At 43.6% G+C, this 18,761-nt stretch overlaps 2 protein-coding genes across 12 annotated transcripts in view; one reads left to right on the top strand and one right to left on the bottom strand.

Moving 5' to 3' along the window:
- Nucleotides 1–12,803, top strand: part of SLC6A6 (solute carrier family 6 member 6) — a 57,362-nt gene extending 44,559 nt beyond the window's left edge. For all 10 annotated transcript variants that reach the window (XM_082768254.1, XM_082768251.1, XM_082768252.1 and 7 more), the window contains 5 exons: nt 1,490–1,627; nt 2,673–2,775; nt 3,699–3,799; nt 4,481–4,651; nt 6,396–12,803. In XM_082768254.1, the coding sequence (XP_082624380.1) occupies nt 1,490–1,627; nt 2,673–2,775; nt 3,699–3,799; nt 4,481–4,651; nt 6,396–6,536 (654 nt within the window). In that variant the 3' untranslated portion in view covers nt 6,537–12,803. The remainder of the gene's footprint in view (nt 1–1,489; nt 1,628–2,672; nt 2,776–3,698; nt 3,800–4,480; nt 4,652–6,395) is intronic.
- A 3,215-nt stretch (nt 12,804–16,018) lies between these two features.
- Nucleotides 16,019–18,761, bottom strand: part of GRIP2 (glutamate receptor interacting protein 2) — a 77,819-nt gene continuing 75,076 nt past the window's right edge. For both annotated transcript variants that reach the window (XM_082768241.1, XM_082768242.1), the window contains one exon: nt 16,019–18,216. In XM_082768241.1, coding sequence (XP_082624367.1) covers nt 18,019–18,216 — 198 coding nt within the window. In that variant the 3' untranslated portion in view covers nt 16,019–18,018. The remainder of the gene's footprint in view (nt 18,217–18,761) is intronic.

Genomic DNA, 18,761 nt, shown 5'->3' with positions numbered 1-18,761 from the left:
AAAGTGAATTTAAAAGTTCCCAGTGCTGTGGTTCAACAAGTCTGTGCTTATGCAAATTGGAAGCTGTCTAGTAATTTTAAAAAGCTCAGTGCGTAGAATGATTAAAACTAACCAGAGTACTTAATTTCTCTCCTCCACCCCCCCCCTGTTCTTTTTGGAGTGCAGTTGAGCAGGTTTCTGGAATGCCAGAGAAGGTTAAGATCAAATCAGCCCAAAGGGTTGCATTTAAAAGGAAAACCAGTTTTCAGAAGTCACAATAACAAGACACAAGGCAACAAAGTTTGCTGGAGTTATTTGCTGGACAGTCTGTATCTCCAAAAAGGTGTTTCAGCCTGTGGTCAAAGAGGGTAGAGTTGTTAAAGGGCACTTCTGGGCACTGTAAAAGCAATATAGATACAGGGCAAGAAAAAGTTCTTGAAATAATGCTATTTCATATACTTCCCATGTTAAAAGGTTGTAAGACAGTGGATCCAGTTAGAGTGAAGATCATTTCTACAGAGGCAGCCTAGGTTCTCCATGGTATCCTCATGTCTTCAGTAAACTTAATGCTTTTGTACCTTGCCAGATGGAAAGTGGAGAATAGCTGAATGATATTTTCTTCAGGTTTGATTGCTGGGAGTTCAGCAGACTTTTCTCAGTGGGTTTTCAGTAAACTTTGAACTTTTTTTTCAAATTTGGTTAGTTCAGGTTGTACACCTTACATGAAGTTTTCAAATGGTAAGTTAGCACAAATACAATTATCATGAAGCTAGTTAAAGTAAAATTTTAGTTAACCTATTAAGGGCTTCATTTTTGTTATACCAATGCAAATAGTTTACCAAGGCTTTGTATGGGAACTGTATCAAGAGATCCCTTATTGTTGACGAAGTACCCCAGAGCCTCAGCCAGAGAAACTCCGCTCACCGATTCAGAACAGACAAGTTCAGTCAAGAAGGGCTGCTATTTCACATCAAAGTCTGCTTTCCCTCAGCTGCATTTTCTCTAGCTAACCCAAGAATAGAATTATATCCAATTGTGGAATTAACCTAAATAGTACCTGCGAGGTTTTCTGGCACATCAAAAAAAGACTGAGAGGTACTCTTCTCGCTTGTGCAGCTTAGGCTTTTTGAGTGTTTTCTCTCTGCCTCTTTTCTAGCATACATCAAGTATTCATCTGGAACAGCTACAACATAAAAGCCACATAAGTGCCTTCCTGTCATCAAATTAAGTTCCTTTATCCTTGTGGCTTGCATTTACAAAGCCCTTTTAGTAGTTTGCAAGGATGCTAGGAAATGAACATCAATTCTGAAAGCTTATTCAAAACTGAAAACTACCCCCAGACTTTAACCTTTGGGTTAAAAGGAATAGCTTCTGATTCATTTATTCAGAGCAGCATTTTGCTTCAGAGTACAGTTACAAATGCTGTGCAGCATTTGTTTAATTGCGAGCTAACATAAAATGCTTGGCAGATAATTTTCAATTCATATTTCTTTATTGTTTTCCTCTTTAGTTTGTTGAAGTTGAAGGACAGATCACGTCATTAGTTGATCTGCACCCATCCTTCCTAAGGAAGGGTTACCGACGGGAAATCTTCATCGCTATAGTATGTTTCCTTAGCTATCTTCTGGGACTAACTATGGTGACTGAGGTAAGTAACAGCAATGCTGGAAATTGCCTCCTTTTTTAGCCATTTTTTAGACCTGTTTTAGTTATGAATCAGACTACACAAAATTACCCACTCAGAGGAACTGTGCTCTTCAGATCTACAGAGCATCTTTCATCCCTAGATCTGACAGCATTTTGAAAGGGAGCTACATATCCTCCCCTTTTCAGTCTGAGGAACAGAGAAATGAATTCTCATTAATTTCATTCTGATCTAAGTACTAATCAACATGAGTATGAATATTAACAACTGGCTCTGAATGATGAAACACATATAGGGAACATTCAGTAAAGCAGATTAAGAATCCATCCAGTACAGATTTTGTCTTAGCAACACAGATTTGAATCGAGTAAATATCCCTAGATTTATTCTGGTATAAATCAGACAGGAATGTGTTCTAGAAGCTGCACTGTTATGTTATTTTCAAAATAAAATTAAAGCAACATGTTAAAAACAACTGGAAGAGGATGACTGTAAGTATTGATATAGCACCTTTAACAAAGGTGCCTAACAAACTTATTTTTTCAAGTAAAAATGCCGGTATGCACATTCAATGAAGTGAGAGCAAATTGCCTAGCAGTATAGTGTAATTAAATAGAATTAGAAATATCCCAATGAAATAAGTTCTTCTACTCAGTTCGTAAATGAGGACCCTCCTGATAAGGTGACTGACATTTTTAGTATTTTGGAACTGCTACTGTTAAAAGGCCTGCTGTTTCTTTACATCATTTGTTTCTATAAATGTCTGTCCTAAAATACTTTTAAGAAGGAAAGACTTAAGTGTCTCAGTAGATTATACTAAATGGCTTAATTCTGTTTAATCATCATCTTGTTTAGAATGTTTCCTATAGTAAACAAGCATATTCCCTGGGGAAGGTAATGCCAGGTATTTACTTTACCTACATGCTTGATATTTCTGCTTGTTAGGCAGCATTCACTAAGGTATGCTGGTAGATTTTACTGAGAGCTGGGCCTGAAGCATTCAGGTCTTTTTCCCAATGGATCCTAATAAATTGTGTCTCTTTTACAGGGTGGCATGTATGTTTTTCAACTCTTTGACTACTATGCAGCTAGTGGTGTATGCCTTTTGTGGGTTGCATTCTTTGAATGTATTGCTGTAGCCTGGGTTTATGGTAAGTGAGAACCCTTTCATCTGATACTTTTGGATGAGTTAGTGACAATTTTGCTAGCCAAACGTTTAATCATCAGCCATCCCTGAATCATCTTCCCAGCAGCAGAGACATGCCATTAATTTGCACTGACCACTTGGAGACAAAATTGCATCTGGGACGAAGCCAGCCTCCAGTGTTTTTCCACACAAAAATGAGTGTTTTTCTATTGCTAATTAATAAAAGCACAATTAAGCATTTACATGTGTTAAGTTTAGAGATGAGAGTTGAAAGTCTGGCCAGCCATGAAAATTTGTGCTTGTCTCGGAGAATTTCCTTTCAAAGCTGCCATGTCTGCAAGGGCCAAGCCAACCAAATAGAAAATACAAAAAGAAAGCTGACAGTAGAGTGTATTCTGTCCTGTTGTTTTTAGGTGCTACTGAGTACCAAAGTTTGACAGTAGTTTCCATTGCTGCCTGAGATGGTAGCTTAGAAATGATCAGAAAATGTTTGCTGTTTATCACTGGTCATTTCCCTGACTCTTCCTGTACTCCATCTTCTTAAAAAAGCAAAACCAAACCAAGCCTTCATTTTACATCAGTCAAATTTCTGTAGAAGCAGGATGTCCATTTGCTATTTTGTCCCTCATGTCATGATCCCTCTGGCAAGTTCAGTGAGACTTTGGGGAGAGAAATGTGTGCATGACAGGGGCAGGAGGGATTAGCATTGTGCTCCTGCATCTAAATAATGAGCTTGTGAAAGCACAGGCTCCCCCAGCCTTTGAGCTTCTGAAGGAAAAAATCTTGAATTTCACATCCATGACAATTTGGGCGATACATCTGCCCTTTAAATACTCCTTGGGGTGCCTAGGAAGGCAGCTGTAATTCTGCAGTTCTTATGTGGCTTTTATAAGCTCGACTGATAACTATGCTCACTATCTCTTACAGGCGCTGATAATATTTATGATGCCATTGAGGATATGATTGGATACAGACCTGGTCCCTGGATGAAGTGGAGCTGGATTGTGATCACACCAGTTCTTTGTGTGGTGAGTTTTTGAAACAGGCTGTTTCAAGTCTTCCATGTGGCAGCTTTGAGCCTCTTCTTAATGCTTCCCTTTAAGTGAAGGCTGTTCCATTCAGAGACCAATTTGCAAAGAGCTGCTGGAGGCTTGATATATTCTCAGATGTTAGCTGTTAATGTGACAGCTGTCTGCTGTGCTCACACAAATTGTAGTTATCTACATTTGAGTGGATTTTTCTTAAGATTGACAAAGTATTACATTTGTGACACACAAAACTCACTCCAAAGAGCAGTCTTATTTAAGTAATAGAACCACTAGGCCATTTTAACAAAAAGTCCTGAGGCAGGACTGCCAGTCTGAGGCAAACACTCGCTGTGGAGTATTTCCTGTGCTGGGAAGGACATCTCAGTAATCTCCTTGCAATGTACAGCGTTTGAGCTCTGAAAAAGAACACGCAATGCACTGCAGCTGTTCAGCACCATCATTTAACACCCTATTGTCAAGCAACAGTTTACTTACCTGCAGATGTAGATGCTTTTTTAATAATTTAAATTGAAGAATAATGCCCCTATTGGTTAAAATACATATTGTATCTGTCAGCTCTGTCTTTTGCTGCCTGTCTTCCTTAGGGCCAGTGGTAGCATCAGAGCCATGTTGCTTTGAACGTTTTTCGAGCCTCACTTGATTTTCTTTTCTCATCCACAGGGGTGCTTTATCTTTTCTTTGGCCAAGTACAAGCCACTGACCTACAACAAGGTCTACACATACCCTGACTGGGCAATCGGCCTGGGCTGGGTTCTTGCCCTCTCCTCCATGATCTGCATCCCTATGGTGATGGTCATCCGCATCATACAGTCAGATGGGTCGCTCATTGAGGTAAGAGAAACCAGCAGCCCCTCCTTAAACGCCAGAGGAAGCCTTGCATGTGGGAGAGTGAATTCAGGGCTGAGTCACATTTGGGAGGGCTGGGCAGGCTCTTTGCATTTGATTTCTCCAAGCAATTTCAGAAGATTTAACATAAACTGGGAAAAGAGAAGTAACATGAAGTAGCCCTCACCTCTCCTTACTGCAAGAGGTAGGGCTGCTTGTAGAGAAAACAGACCACGACATTCTGTCCTTCCTCACCAGTTGGATAAGTCAGACTATAACGTAACCAAACATACAGCCTCTGTGCACAGCTGTCTGTGTAGTGGAGAACGGGAGCTTCAGCTTGCTCTGTTTTACGCAAAATAAGCACAGAGCTTGGAGAAATGCCACCTTGTTCAGGTAGGGCAAAGTTGGATGCCTCCCCTGCAGTGCATGCAAATAAGACTGTTAAACATCACCTGTCCCTTTGGCAAAAGGTAGGAACAGAGCAAACGCAGCCTTCTGGCCTCAGACAAACACCAGGTGATTTTACTTGCCTCCTACTTCTGCAGTTTCCAGCTTGGTGAATTGTTGTCTCCATGTGCAGACAAGCACTCAGTCTGAGGTGCTTCCAAGAGCCAGGTCTCTCTTCTCCAGCCCACGGGGAAAAGGAAGCACCATCCCCATAATCACTGAGAAAACAGAGAGCGAGAGACTTGGATCCAACCCAGATGCCTAGGAGCTCACTGAATTTTAGGGAAATTTGGATCCACCTGTGGATTGTGTGGCTCTCAGGCATGGCCTTTGCTTTAGGGCACTGAATTAAAGTCAAACTCTCCTGACAGCATGCTTCACATTTAAACTTATTATTATTATTCCTAATGAGTCAAAGTGAAACACTGAATCTAGATTTTCCTGAGCTTTGGAAAACTTGGGTTCAGATTCAGACTTGTCTGTGCAGATTTTCTTGGGTTCAGCTTTACAGGCAATCTTCCTTTCATATTTCAGCACTGGTTCTCCTGGTTTGTTCTTCCAATGGAAAGTTTTTAGAGACTGTGCAAGCATGAAACTTAGCACTTCTCTTCTAAGTTTTTCAGATTAGTTTTGTTTTTGCTTAATGAGACGGTCTTAAATGCTGCCCCGGGTATTCTTTGAGGAGAAAGTGGGACACTTTGGGTTAGAAAAAAAGAGAGAATAGAGTAAGAAAAGAACATTTCCCAGGGCACAAAAACTTGAATTTGTTTTCCTCCAAGTGCTAATGGTCTTTTTCAGCCGTGCCCAGAGCATTTTCATGAGTGTTTATTTTCCTGCCTACATTGTCACCATCTGTTGAAAGACAAGTCTAAAAGTAGCCAAAACACTTCTCAAAGGCCATGTTAGGAAAGGGAAGAGAGTAAACACTGGTCAGATGCCATTTAGTTCTTTCTTTGTGAACCAAGATGTAAGAACAAAGTTGCCACTTATAATGAGCGGCTGGCCTAAAAGGCAGTTTTTTTCTAAATGAGGAAGGAGAACAGACAAAACTTGAGCAGCAGCTGCAGCACTGAAAGCCCGAAATGCTAGATGATGCCGTGAATGCCCCCTGTCTGACATGCCAAAACTCAAACGTGGTGCTACACAGCCCCGTTCTCCTTGCTCTTGCAGAGCCACGTGGCATCTGCACATCTCCAGCGGCCACCAGCCCCATCCTTCAATTGCCACATCCTCCGTTCTGCACAGGAGTCTTTGGGCACTGCTCGGTCTTTCAACCTTTGCTTTTTCCCCTTTCTTTCAGAGGATAAAAGCAGTGGCTGCCCCCAAGGAAGTGAATCGGTGGTCCAAAGAAACAGAGAGTGGCACCCCCTTCTGCCCCAATGGAACTTCGAATGGCGGATTGATCAAGCCAACTCATATCATTGTGGAAACCATGATGTGAGCTCTCTCTGTGAGAGGATAAACCTGCTTTAACTGCCGTTTACTAACCATAGATTCTCATAGGACCAGGTTTACAGAGCTTTATATTTGCACTAGGATTTATTTTTATTTCTCACAGAGAAAGTTATTTTTTGTGTGTGTTTTTTTTTTAATATTTTGTAAGGTAATCACAGCAGATGTCTCTCTGTAGAGGGAGAGCTTTCATATCAGACTAGACATATTACAGGAATTTACTATTATTGTTTTTTTTAAATATATATATCTTTATCTCTAAATATTATACATCTTACCACTTGAATTGATTGTCTTGCCAGCAATATATTCAAGTCTCAGAAAGCAATTTTAGGTGCTGGTATGGTTGGGAGCAGGGTAACCTACAGAACACACAAAAGGCGCTCTGTTGAGAGAAAAAAAAAAAAAAAAAAGACACTGTTTCAAGAGAATTTTCAAAGGTGTAGTATTTCCACCCTCTGGTTCAATTGTGGTAAACGACAGGCTTCAGGGTCACATGAGGAAAAGGGTACAGTTATGTTTAGCACAGTCCCTGAACAAAGATACAGCCAGGCAGCTGGAGCAGAGAGTTTGAGAGGGAGGCAGAGAAGCTGGGTGTGAAAAGCCTCGCAGCCGTTCCTCCAAGCACGGCGCTGGGACCCTGTCACACAAGCAAGAGGAGGACTTCAGGAAGGTGTTTGCAGGACTTGTCATGGTTCACTTCTTTTTTAGTGTTGGATTTGTTTGTTTTTTTTAAACTTAGGTGAAATGCCTGCTGTTTGTGCATGAGCGAGCAGGTTGAATACTTGCTCCTTTTTTTTCCAGCAAAGCAGATTTTAGCTGAGGTGTCGCTGGTGTAAACTTGAATTCTGCAGCCTGCCCCTGAGCAGCACGGGCGAGTGCCGAGGCACTGAGCAGAGAAAAGCAGCACCTGTGGTTTTGGTGCTTCAGACGTTTGCTTGCCCATTTGTTTGCGTGTTAACTATTGGACTTTGGTTTGGGGCAGAAAAATAAAATAAAAAAATCCCTTGTGGACTCTGACTGTCCAAAGGTGGACGCAAACCAGGTCATCCCCAACACAAGGAACAAAACCGCTCACCTACACCTGGTGTAAGCAGTATTTATAACAGACACGTTGTTAATAATAATAGTAATGAAGATAATAATATTGCTCAGCAAACAGGTGCTTTTCATCCACATATCTCAAAAATGCTTTGCCAAGTTTGGTTAACCAGAATTCACTTTTTATTTATTTTGGGGAGTTGGTTACTGGTGGGTGAACAGACAGAAGGACTGAGTCCCTTGTCCCACGTTACTAAAAAGCAACAGTGGACCTAGGTTACCCAGTCTCCTTGCCCATCATTAGGTTAGGCCATAAGGGTTGCAAACATATTTATGAGGCCTATGAATCTGTCTGCTGAATAATCTGCTTATGGGATATTGAGCTAAAGCAAAGGAAACATATAATACTGAAATGTTTTGTATTTATTTGGTCTGAAGGAACTGCAAACCATTCCAGGTTAGAGTAGGGAATAAAGAGAAACCACTACGAGGAGTGCAGGAATGGGGCTGCAGCCGGGTTGCTGGGTACAGCTTCATGTGGGCCAGGTGGATGTTTCCATGGAGAATCGCTCCATGAAGACTGGAGCATTTTGTCCAAAATGTGGACAAAAGGGTTTTTTTGTTCTTTTTTTTTTTTAAACTTGAGCAGGTTGTGCTGGGAACAGGTTCTCTGGCAAAAGAGTTCTTTTCTTATTATGATGCCACAGTTAAGCTATCCGAAGGTATCTAGAGGAAATGCTTGATGAAAGCAGAGCTTGTATATGCTTATTTTGCTGTCAGCTTAATCTGTCAGGGCAGATTTTGGCATTTAAACAGGAACATATCCAGTTCTTAACATTCCTACACAGTAGTTTTGTTTAACTTTTTCATGTCCCGTGGACTAACTGGCCACAGCAGCACAAACACTTGTTGATTAACACGTTGGCATTACTATAAAAAGAGTGATTGAAAATTAAGAGATGGACCAAAAAAAAAAAAAAATCTTTTTAGTTCGAATTTGTATGTATTTTTACATCACATGGCTGAGTTGCAGCAACAAAACTGGCCATGTCTTTTTTTTTTTGTTTGTTTTCTTTTTCTGGTTGCTGTATTATGAGAGTTATAAATGAACCTTTTCCACAGCTGGAGATGGCAGACATCTAATTTCACCTGCCGGGCCAGTGGCAATTGCCAACTTAAGGCCTTGAGAAAATCCCTGGAGGAATTTTGTGAGCCAGGGGGATTCTGGCTGGAATTTGCCATCAAACGTGCACAAAATAAATAAACATGCACACAGCTGATTTTTTTTAAGCCTTTAACAATCAAAAGCAAGGAGATGGAATCAAAGATAACTCTCTTACTGGGTTTCAACTTGGACCCTTATTTTTGAGTTACAGTTAGTGTCTGCAACAAACAGGCATTCTTGCCTGGGTTAAGATGGGAGCAGCAGGTTGGGGGGGTCTAAATTAATGGTTGCTGTGAGTGCAGATGAAACACTGATGCTTAATTTATATTTTATTTTCTTGATATGTTGTCATAAGACTGTATTTGAGATTTGTTTGCACATCAGTTTCATAACAGAGCTGAGACAAGCTTTAGTTAGGGAAAAAAAAAATGGTTTGGCTACATCAGAACTGTGTGTGGTGAGTCAGCTGGGTGCTTAGCCAACTCCCGCCTTGTGGAGAGCATCTTTGCATTAAAAACCAGAGGGCTAATACTACACCTTTAAAAGTACAACTACCAGAGAACCAGAACCCAGCCCCATTTCGATACAAACTGTGCCATTCAAATCAGTCGCTTCCATGTACCAAGTGACAATGTCTTGCACGTACGCAACAACCTCATCGAAGCGTTCTTGATGTAAACTTCTCTGGCCCTGCTGTGCTCTTCAGCATGACTGCAAGGGAGGGCTGGGGCTCACAAAGAGCCAAGAAATGTTTCTGGAAAATAGTGCCCTTCACCCCTTTTCTTTCCCCTCCAAAAAGAATGATTTTTGTTTTATCTGGGGTTTGAGTTCCAATGAGCACATTTGCATTTTAAAGTGTTTTTTCCTAACATTTTTATCAGATTTCTGAACTTTTCTTGTTGATAAATTTGCATTTCAACATGATCTTCTGCCAAAATTATTAAAAAACAATTTTTAAGAAAGTCTGTGTTTCCTACCTATTTATGATTGCAAATACAACTGATTTCTTTTTCCTAATTTACTTGTTAAACATTTGTGACTTATTTTACCTGTTTTATGTAAATGAGGAACTCTATATTAAAATATCATGACTAGTCAGAGATGAACTGGTTTGGATCTGGGGAAAAATTAGGGCAGTTTTTGGCATGAAATCTTTAGGACCAGATAGCTGAGTTGGAGATCACAGGAAAACAAAACAAAAGCACACCTTTTCCTATTTCATGCACTTTTGTATTAGTCGGTTCTTCTGGGACTGGAAACAGCAGATTTTCAGCAGTATTTATTTCCAGCTGAGCTGAAATCAAGAGAAGTTCAAAAGGCAAAGGGGAAAATTAACCCCACACGATTCTCTGGCCTGTTTCATATCTTCCTCAGTTTTCCAAACTTTGTCACCTGTGACTAGTTATGATCTCACTGAATGGGCATCTATTGTAAGGGACTTTACCAGTAGTCTGTATTTTGGTATTTAAACAGTATGATTTCATAAACAGAACTGGTTTTTATGGATGTTGTTGTTATTGTTCTCATTTTCCTTTTCATCTGTAGCTTTCCTTTTCATCTGGTCCAAACAGATCCACCCACTTAGCAAAGCCCTCTTTAAAGTGTGAGATAGTAGGTCCACAATGGATTTGTTCTTGTGTTGTATCAGAAAATATCAAAGCGTCGCAGCTGTGTTTACCATCTGAAACAATGCTGGTGTTCAGCCTTCAGCAGCAGCATAGCTCGGGAGTGGAGGGAGGTAGGAATGGTCTGCTGAAATAGGTCCCGGAGCAGCAGGACTGATTTTCACTGCTCTTCCTGGGGAGAGGAGGAAAGAGAAAAAGAAGGTGCAGCCTTAGGGTTGCTGTAACGCACACACACACACAAAAAAAAAAACACATCAGCAGAACCTTTTGTGCCACTGTCAGGATAGCAATTTCTGCAGCTATTTTTACTCTACTGTGCATCCTGCCTTCTCAACTGCAGATAGTCCTGGTTCCTCTTCCCTGCCTCGGCGTTAGAACAGTTTGAGTAGATCTGAAGACACCTGGACATTTCCATTCATTAGGCCTTTTACAAGTCTCCTCCCAGGCTGCTTTCATTTGCTAAGGAGACTCAGTTTTGGTGAGGTTGTGCTTGTCACACTTGGGTTCAAAGCTCCCACTTCGCATCAATGGCAAAACTCCATTGGTGGGAGAACAATTTGAATGTTTTGAATACCTGTTTATTAGCTTCCACTTCTTGTGGTCACTGCAGGATCACGTGTGGAGGCATAGTGTATATAAAATGTTAAATAAGCTGTGTATTGAATGGAGTGGACAAGTTAGCTAAGCAGCTCGAGTATACTTGGAAGAAAGATGACCCTGACATCATTTCCAGATGATTCAATGCAAGTTGCTCATTTTCAGTAAAATGAAAAATAAATCTGTGCTTACGCAGACTAGTAGATGAAATCTTCCATCCTTATAAGCACGCACACAGGTGGGGGCATTGCTTTCATTCCTAGGCTGCAAACTATGCACGTAAGTCCTTCAGAGCTGCTGCGACTAAGCACTGAGAAGGTTTAGGCACCACTTTCCTAGGAAGAGCCGACCTGCCAGGGCACCCGAATGGAATCCACTGAATTGGGGTACAAAATCCTGGACCATGGGCCCTCTGAGGAAGCCTTGAGGGCTGGGCTCCAAATCTCTCCTGGCTCCTTGTTAGCACCGCATGGCTCCTCCTGCAGGAGGTCTGGTGTGCTGTTGCCTCAGGCAGCTGCCTTGGACTTGTTTCCTCCAAAATCATCATCCAAAGCTTTGTGGTTAGAATTAACGTGTAGTTGTGTATTTGTATAGTTGCATGAGCAAAGGTCAGGAACTGTCAGACGCTAGTAGCTCCTTTTATTTCTTGTAATCAAAGATAAGCTTAAGAAAGAAAGTATTCAGTCAATTGTGACCCCTGACACCTAAGAAACCAATAACCTAGTGCAAAAGAAGCCCCTCTGCCCCCAAGCTCCATACTTTGGTCACAAAACAAACAAACAAATAAAACAAAAACAAACAGACAAACAAAAAAACTATTGGTATCAACAGTTAATTTGCGCTTACTGAAAAATTTGCTCAAGAAATCCTTCCAGAATAAGCAGCACTAGCCCCAGCTGGAAAACTGCCAGTTCAAACCCTGCCCTTCCACCAGAGCAGGGCTCTTTTCTACCACCTTCCCCCACATCTCCCTCCTCCCATTCCCCCCCCCCCCAAAAAAAAAAAAAAGTTCATTTTTTGTACAATGATTCTCTGATTTAAAAAAAAATAATAATCTGAATTCAAAAAATAAGCAGAAAAAGTCATTTTTGTGTGCTTTTTCCAAAAAAAAAAAAAAAAAAAAAAGAGGGAAGAATTTTGCAGGTTGACAACATTGATAACAAACCATTCCCCCCATCCCCGACAAAGGTGGAAAAGTTTGATTGCAGGATTCACGACTGGAAAAGAGCCTGGCCCTGCTGGTAGTGCTGGGCTATTGAATGACAGCCCAGACACGTCCTTTTTTGTATTGCGGCTTTGCCCTAATTTGAAATAAACTGTAAAACTGTCAGGATATAATTGCTACACACTTTACGCAGTTCTGGGCTTTAGGAGCAAAGCAAATTAAAAACAGTCTAAAAAGGGGTGAGTTTCTGGAGGCTTCCTCCCTGTGTATCAGCTCTGTGCTGCACAGTGGGACGGTGCCGCTTGCTTTCCCATGTGCAGCACAGGGGAGACATTGGCAGCCTTATGCTAAGGAGCTCTCAGTGGCCAGAGTTGAGAAATCAGAGAAAAAAAAAAAAAAAGAAAGAAAAAAAAAAAAAAGAAAAAAAGCAGGGGGAAATATGTATAAAAAGTGAAACTTGATTGTGCTAAGGAGCTGTGCATGTGTCCTTTGTGTGCGTGCATATACAGGGGAAGGCTTCGGGCCTGTAGCATAGTACGTGTTAGCATGATACATACTGGTTCTAAACCTCTTGCATCTGCTTCTGCAGTTGAGATGTTAAAAAGGTTTTATTTCTTTTTTCAATATTTAAAGGAAAAATAAAATTTAAAAAAAAAAAAAAAAGAGAACAGTGGCAAAATCATGTTGAGAGGCTAACAAACCACCTGAGGGGGCACACTGATTTAGTTTGTCATCTGCTCCTGTCCTGGAAGCCAGCGACGGTCTCTCAGCATTGCAGCATCCCAGTACTGTTCCGAAGTGCTCGTTGTTCAATAGGATGTTGTTTTTCTCCAGTGTAATGTTGTGATTGTTACCTGATAACGTTGCCAGGGACTTCACATTGTGAGAGGTGGTCCATCTTGTTTGATGTATTTGGCTAAAAAACAGTGGTGTTTTTTTTATTATTTAAATTCCTAGCAACTGTGACTACAGTAACGTGATGAGTAGCACATAAAGTGAGGAGGAGTCTTTGATGCTGTCCTCCTCAAAAATGTCATCTGAACTTTTTTTAAAAAAATGAAAAATATTTTTAAAACATTTTAAAACATTTTTTTTGTGTTTCAAGACAGAATATTTGTATTAGAAAAAATATCCTGGAGTGTAATTAAATCCTAAAAAAAAACTATCCTTTGTGTATATGGTAAATGTTTGTATTTTGCAGTTTCTGTTTTGCTTTTTAGATAAATGAAATGTATATGGATATTTTTAAGTCATCTTTGCTTTTTTAGATGAGTTTGTAATCACCTTATAACAGAAAATAAAACTTTCCTTTATAAACCAGCCACACTCTCAGGTGTTTTCAATAATTGAATATCTCACCTCATCCTTTAAACCTATTTACTTTTTGTATGCTTGTTTTATTTTGTTTTGGTGTTGTCACAAATATTCCACACATAGCTATGAGGAGGGGAAAAAAATGTGGGTGTGTTTTATGTACATAGATATGAATATATATATATATACATGCACACACCCACCCCTGGACCAACTTCCTAAACTGACGTCATGGCCCATTTTCTCCTCATTCCCCATAGGCGTACTTCAGTCTGGGTTCAAACTTGCACATTTGGCTAGCTAAACCCACCCCCATAGAGGCTGGCTGTTTATTCAGTGTTACTTTTGTCACGCAGCCATGTATCTGGCTGACCATGCCAAAGGGTCCATGCTGTTCCCAGACCACTTTGTTTCACTGTTGCCCACTCCATCTCCTTGTGTCTTCACCAGCATTTTGGTTTCCCAAGCCCAATGTGCCCACAGGGTGTGTGCTGGCTCTCACAAAGCAGTGAGAAGGTAGGGAAATCATGCCTGTTCGCTTCCTTATTTTTTTATTTTTATTTCCTCCAGTTTTCTTCCTTTATTTTGCTGGTCACAAACCACCCCTGCAGCTACCAGGGCACAAGGAGATGACTGCAGCTCTGCTGCTAATGCTGGGGAGCGCCGGCCTTCGGGCAATAGGCTGAGCAGCCTTACCTCAGCCTGTCCCGGGGCATTGCCTGCTGGGCATGTGTCAAGGCACTGCTGCAAGATATTTGGGGGTTCAAATGCAGCAGAAAAGCCCAATGGGAAGCATTTTTTTTTTTAAAGGCATCTATTTATTTATTTATTTGTTTGTTTTCCTGGTGTATGGGACTTGTCATTCAAAGGGCTCTGACAGCTTGTTCAGTCAGGCAGCTGAAAGTTAAACCAGACAGGCCTTTCTCTAAGTCACAGTAAGGAAAAAAAAAAAAAAAAAAATCACTTGGGTACTGTTTTTGAAACATAAAACTGCTCAGCATTTGTTCACCAAGCCCTAACCACTGCTCCACTGAGGCTGCAGCCACCCCGTGCCCCTCATGGGGCAGTGCCAGGCGCTTGTCATGGGCTGAGGGCTGGACCCTGGCCAGCAGAACCCCCCCCAAACCAGGTTTCCCTGGTGTATTTTGAAGCAGAAAGCTTTTTTGGTTGTTTTGAGGGGGACTGTTTATTTGTCTTAGGTTTTGGCTTGGGTTGTTTATTTTGGCTGGGTGAGATCTGAGGACTTGGCCTGGGCCTTCTCCTCCCACCAGCGAAGCCAGCAATGCCTGGGCCGAGCAGCCCGATACCAGCACAGACAGCAACTTCAACACGTCTCAGCTATAAAATATAAAATAAAATAAAACCAATAAAGCCATGCAGCATCGCACACAACTGCTGAAGGGCTTCGTGTACCCGCCACGGGCAGTTGCGACCTGCCCAGGCCTGTGGCAGTTCCCTCGTCCAAGGCCTGCAGGCCGTGGGTGATGGTGGCTGGCAGCAGACACTGTGTGGGCAGCACCGTGCTGACCTTTGGCCTGCTGGAGGCGGTGGCCGGGCGCTGCAGCCCCGCAGGTCACGTTGCACAGGCGCTCGTTCAACCCAACATCACCCCGGCGCCTGGCTTGGCACCGAGCGGCTTTGGCAAGGCCCCGGTGCCAAACATGTGAAGGGCCCTGCTCGGCAGCCCGCGCCCCAGGAGGGCAGCCAGAGATGACCGATAAGGCTTGTTTACGTGGCAATGATTCCCCAGCTCTAACCAGGAGTGTTTCCATGCTCGACCTCCAAAAATTCCTGCGCTACCCACTTGGCGATGAAAGGTTGCAAAACCCAGTGCACCCTTTCCTTGCCAGTGAGCAGCAGTTCCTGATGGCTTTATGTGGGAAGCACCAGAGCCTGCACTGACAACTCTGGACACGTAGCAGTGTCCTTAATCCCCTTGTAAGAGCAAAGGGAAGAAAACCTTACTGTAAGGACACAAGCAATCACATTCTGCCTTTGTGGCAGTCTTCTCTCAGGACGCCAGGTTCCAGAGGCTGGATAATTTGGCTACCACAGTGCAGCACCCCACAGCACCCCGCTGTGCCTGCGGGATCCAAGCACCCACCAGGCCACCTGCCAGCACTGCAGCCTCCAGTAATTTCTCAAACCAACCCCAGGGGTTACCGTAGCTTTGCCAATGCTGCCATAGGCAGTAGGTGCATTGCTGCACCAGTATCTTGCCTTGATGTAGCCAAGGTTTAGCCCAAGGAGGTTTCCAGCGTGGCCAAGTGAAGCTGCAGTCACAGAACCATGCGCGTGGACATCTCCAGCTCTGAATGCAGAGACAAACAGAATGTTGTTCCCTGTGTCCACAGGGAATGAAGTGACTGGTCCCAAGTCCTGCTGCTGAATGGGGGTGAGTGGCAACCCCAAGCCTACACCAGGAGCCCTACAAGCAGTGCCCACCCCTTGCCCTTCCAGGTGTCTCCTAACATGGGGTCTTTGGCAAGTTAAAACAGGGCTGGAGGCAGAGTATTGTCCTGCTTCTGTCCTCTAGCAGAGACAAGAAACAAAAGTAATGCATTTCAGTTGCTTTTATTTAATTAAAAAAAAAAAAAAGTCAAAGTCATTGCAATCCCATTTAAATACAGAGATTTACAAATACGTCCAAAACAGGACTAAAATATTCTTTGAAATGCTGTATTTTTAAATATTGTGCTTTCATAGATACATAAGAAAATTAGCATATAAAAATACTTTACAAGGAATACACTCTAATATATGGATAAAAATACACATTTAAGTAATGCATTTCATCTTCATATCATTCAAAATGCATAGGAAGGGATACAAGGACCAAGTTTTTCTTCCTTTTTTAAAGCCTTTAATAAAAGTCTTCATTAAAAACCTATGAGAAGCCCCAGCGAGCTTCCACTGTTCAGAATATTGCATATAAAAACACTTTCGGCTGCACTGTCAATGCTCCACAGTATCAATTATGGCACATTATCTAGTTGTGGCAGCAATGGTATGGGATATTGCATACTTGAAGAGAAAATGGCTACAACGACAAGTAGCTGGATGGGGCTGGACACGTCTCAAAGAAACACCCCAATACATCGGGCTATCGCGCAGGGACGGAGCGGGGATGGATGCGGGGGTGAGTCCTGGCTCAGCAAAACAAGGAACATGCCGCGTACACCCCGACGGCACCCCGAACACAGCACCAGCACGAAGGTGGTGATGAAGGAACAAAAAGTGTGAGCAGGGAACAGGGGCAGTGGTCACTGGGGCTGTGGGTCCCCAACCACGCGAGCTCCTCATCTCTGCCATGCCTGAGCCTTCCCAAGGAGTGTGATGCCAGGATCACACCCGCGCCGGGACATTAACATCATCATAAAGTGCTAGTACATGAAACACAGAGCGTCTGCCACGGGAGGAGCTCGTGGGGCCGGGAGGGGAGGAAGAAGAGCCCACGGCCGCATTTTGACTCCGTTCTGGCAGGCAGATGAAGAAGCCGATGCAAATATCTCAGCTGCCTCCTCCCCACGGGCTGGGGGCACTCGGCAGGGAGGGACAACCCGCGGGGCACCATGCTTGTGAAGCCACGGAGAAGCCAGCGACAGGCAAAGGGGGCAGACCAAGGGCAAGCAGCCGAACCCACATGGGCACACACACTGCCAGCACAGGTGGGGACACGGATGCACAATCTCCATCTAACAAAGAGCTTCTCATGCCACTGCCTGGCAGAAGACAACAAGGTTTTATTAATTCAGCACATCAGGGGCAGCCCTGGGGTGATTGCTTTTCTGCTATTTACTTGGGGGCACAGTTTGCAAGCAACAGGTCTCCGTAACGCCCATCTGAACAAGGTGGCCAGGGATTTGGGTAGGTATTCAGGGCCTCCAGCCTTGGCACAGCGCTGTGCTCTGTATAACTACTGCAGCACAGGTAACTGCACTGCTCATGGGAAGCGATGGTGAGAGGAGTTGCCTCATTGCAGGGCAGAGGGTGGTGGGGTGAGGGTGGGAGAGGATGGAAGGGGCTAGCAGGAGGCAGCTGCAAATCCTGATTTCTGAACAAGAACCGCACCTGGCCACCAGCAAGCACGTTTTGAAATGTCTTTTAAACAGGGCCCTCCACGGCCCCGCACCAAAGTGAAAGGGGCTGCGGAAATCGATTTATCAGGAGTGTTTAAAGGGTGGAGCTGGGTACAACAGAAAAGGAAAGGCGTTTCAGTCTCGCTGTATGTGATTAACAGAACAAACAAGAAAAATAATAGCACCATGTGTGTTTGTAGGATGGCCAAGGCCTTCAGGGCGACAGCCTGGGCACAGGGGATGCCCTGCCGTGGGGGATGGCGAGGGATGCTCCTTCCTCCCTGCGCTGCCCACGGCCCGAGATGCGCGTCCAGATCCGGCCTTCCCAGCAATTTTTGGCGGTCTACAGGCGACAGCTCACCGAAGACCCACCTCCCCACTTGCAGGTTATGGTACACACAGCGTTTACAAATACCAGTGCAAAAAAAGAGGAAAAACACCCCAAATACCACAACGGCTTGGCAGAGGCCCCCAGCGCCGGCCGCTCAGAGTGTCTGGACGCTCGCCTTGAGCTCGGCGCCGCGGGCTGCCTGTGCCGGCAGCTCTCCATTCCCCTCCAGGGGAGCGTTGGCAGCCAGCGCCAAGGGGTTTCGGCTGATCACCAGGTCCAGCTTGTCTCCAGCCTCTGAGATCAGGGGGACGGCCAGACAGCAGTCAAAGTCTCTCGTTCGGGTGCGGTTTACCTGCCGGGATGGATTTAGGATGTGCCATGGGGAGGAACAACAGAAACACCGTGTTTGTTAGTTAGAAAACGCAAGGCTGGTGTTAAACCCACACCTGTGAACCACACAACGCCCGGGGGGACTCTGAGTGAGGGGTCACAGCAGAGCTGAGCACGGGCCTCCCATCAAGCTGGGCACGTCCTTGCTTAGCTGAGAAATAACTCAGTACCTGGTAGAGGAAGGGGGAAAAAGTCTGGAACAGGAATAAATCCTGAGCCCTGGAGTCTAGGACAGTGTTGTGACTATTAAACTCTACAGGGCTCAAAATCAATTCTCCAATTCAAGTTGGCGAGAGAAATGTTGCAACTTTCCACATTTTTTTTGCCATCGTGGCTTTTACTGGATTTAAATCTGTGATGTGTGGTATTCAGTGCCTAGAAAACAAACACAACACAGACTCCGAGGCTTCAGTCAACCATTTTTCAGCTCAGCCAGCAGCAAATCAGGACTATACTGAACAGTTCCTGCTTCTCCTCTCCCCGTTTACACCCTTCATTTTGGAGGAG

This window comes from Aythya marila (assembly GCF_965140915.1).
Source record: "Aythya marila genome assembly, chromosome: 10".
Lineage (NCBI taxonomy): Eukaryota > Metazoa > Chordata > Aves > Anseriformes > Anatidae > Aythya > Aythya marila.
Note: the sequence above shows the minus strand (reverse complement) of the source record. Positions and strands in the feature narration are given on the sequence as shown.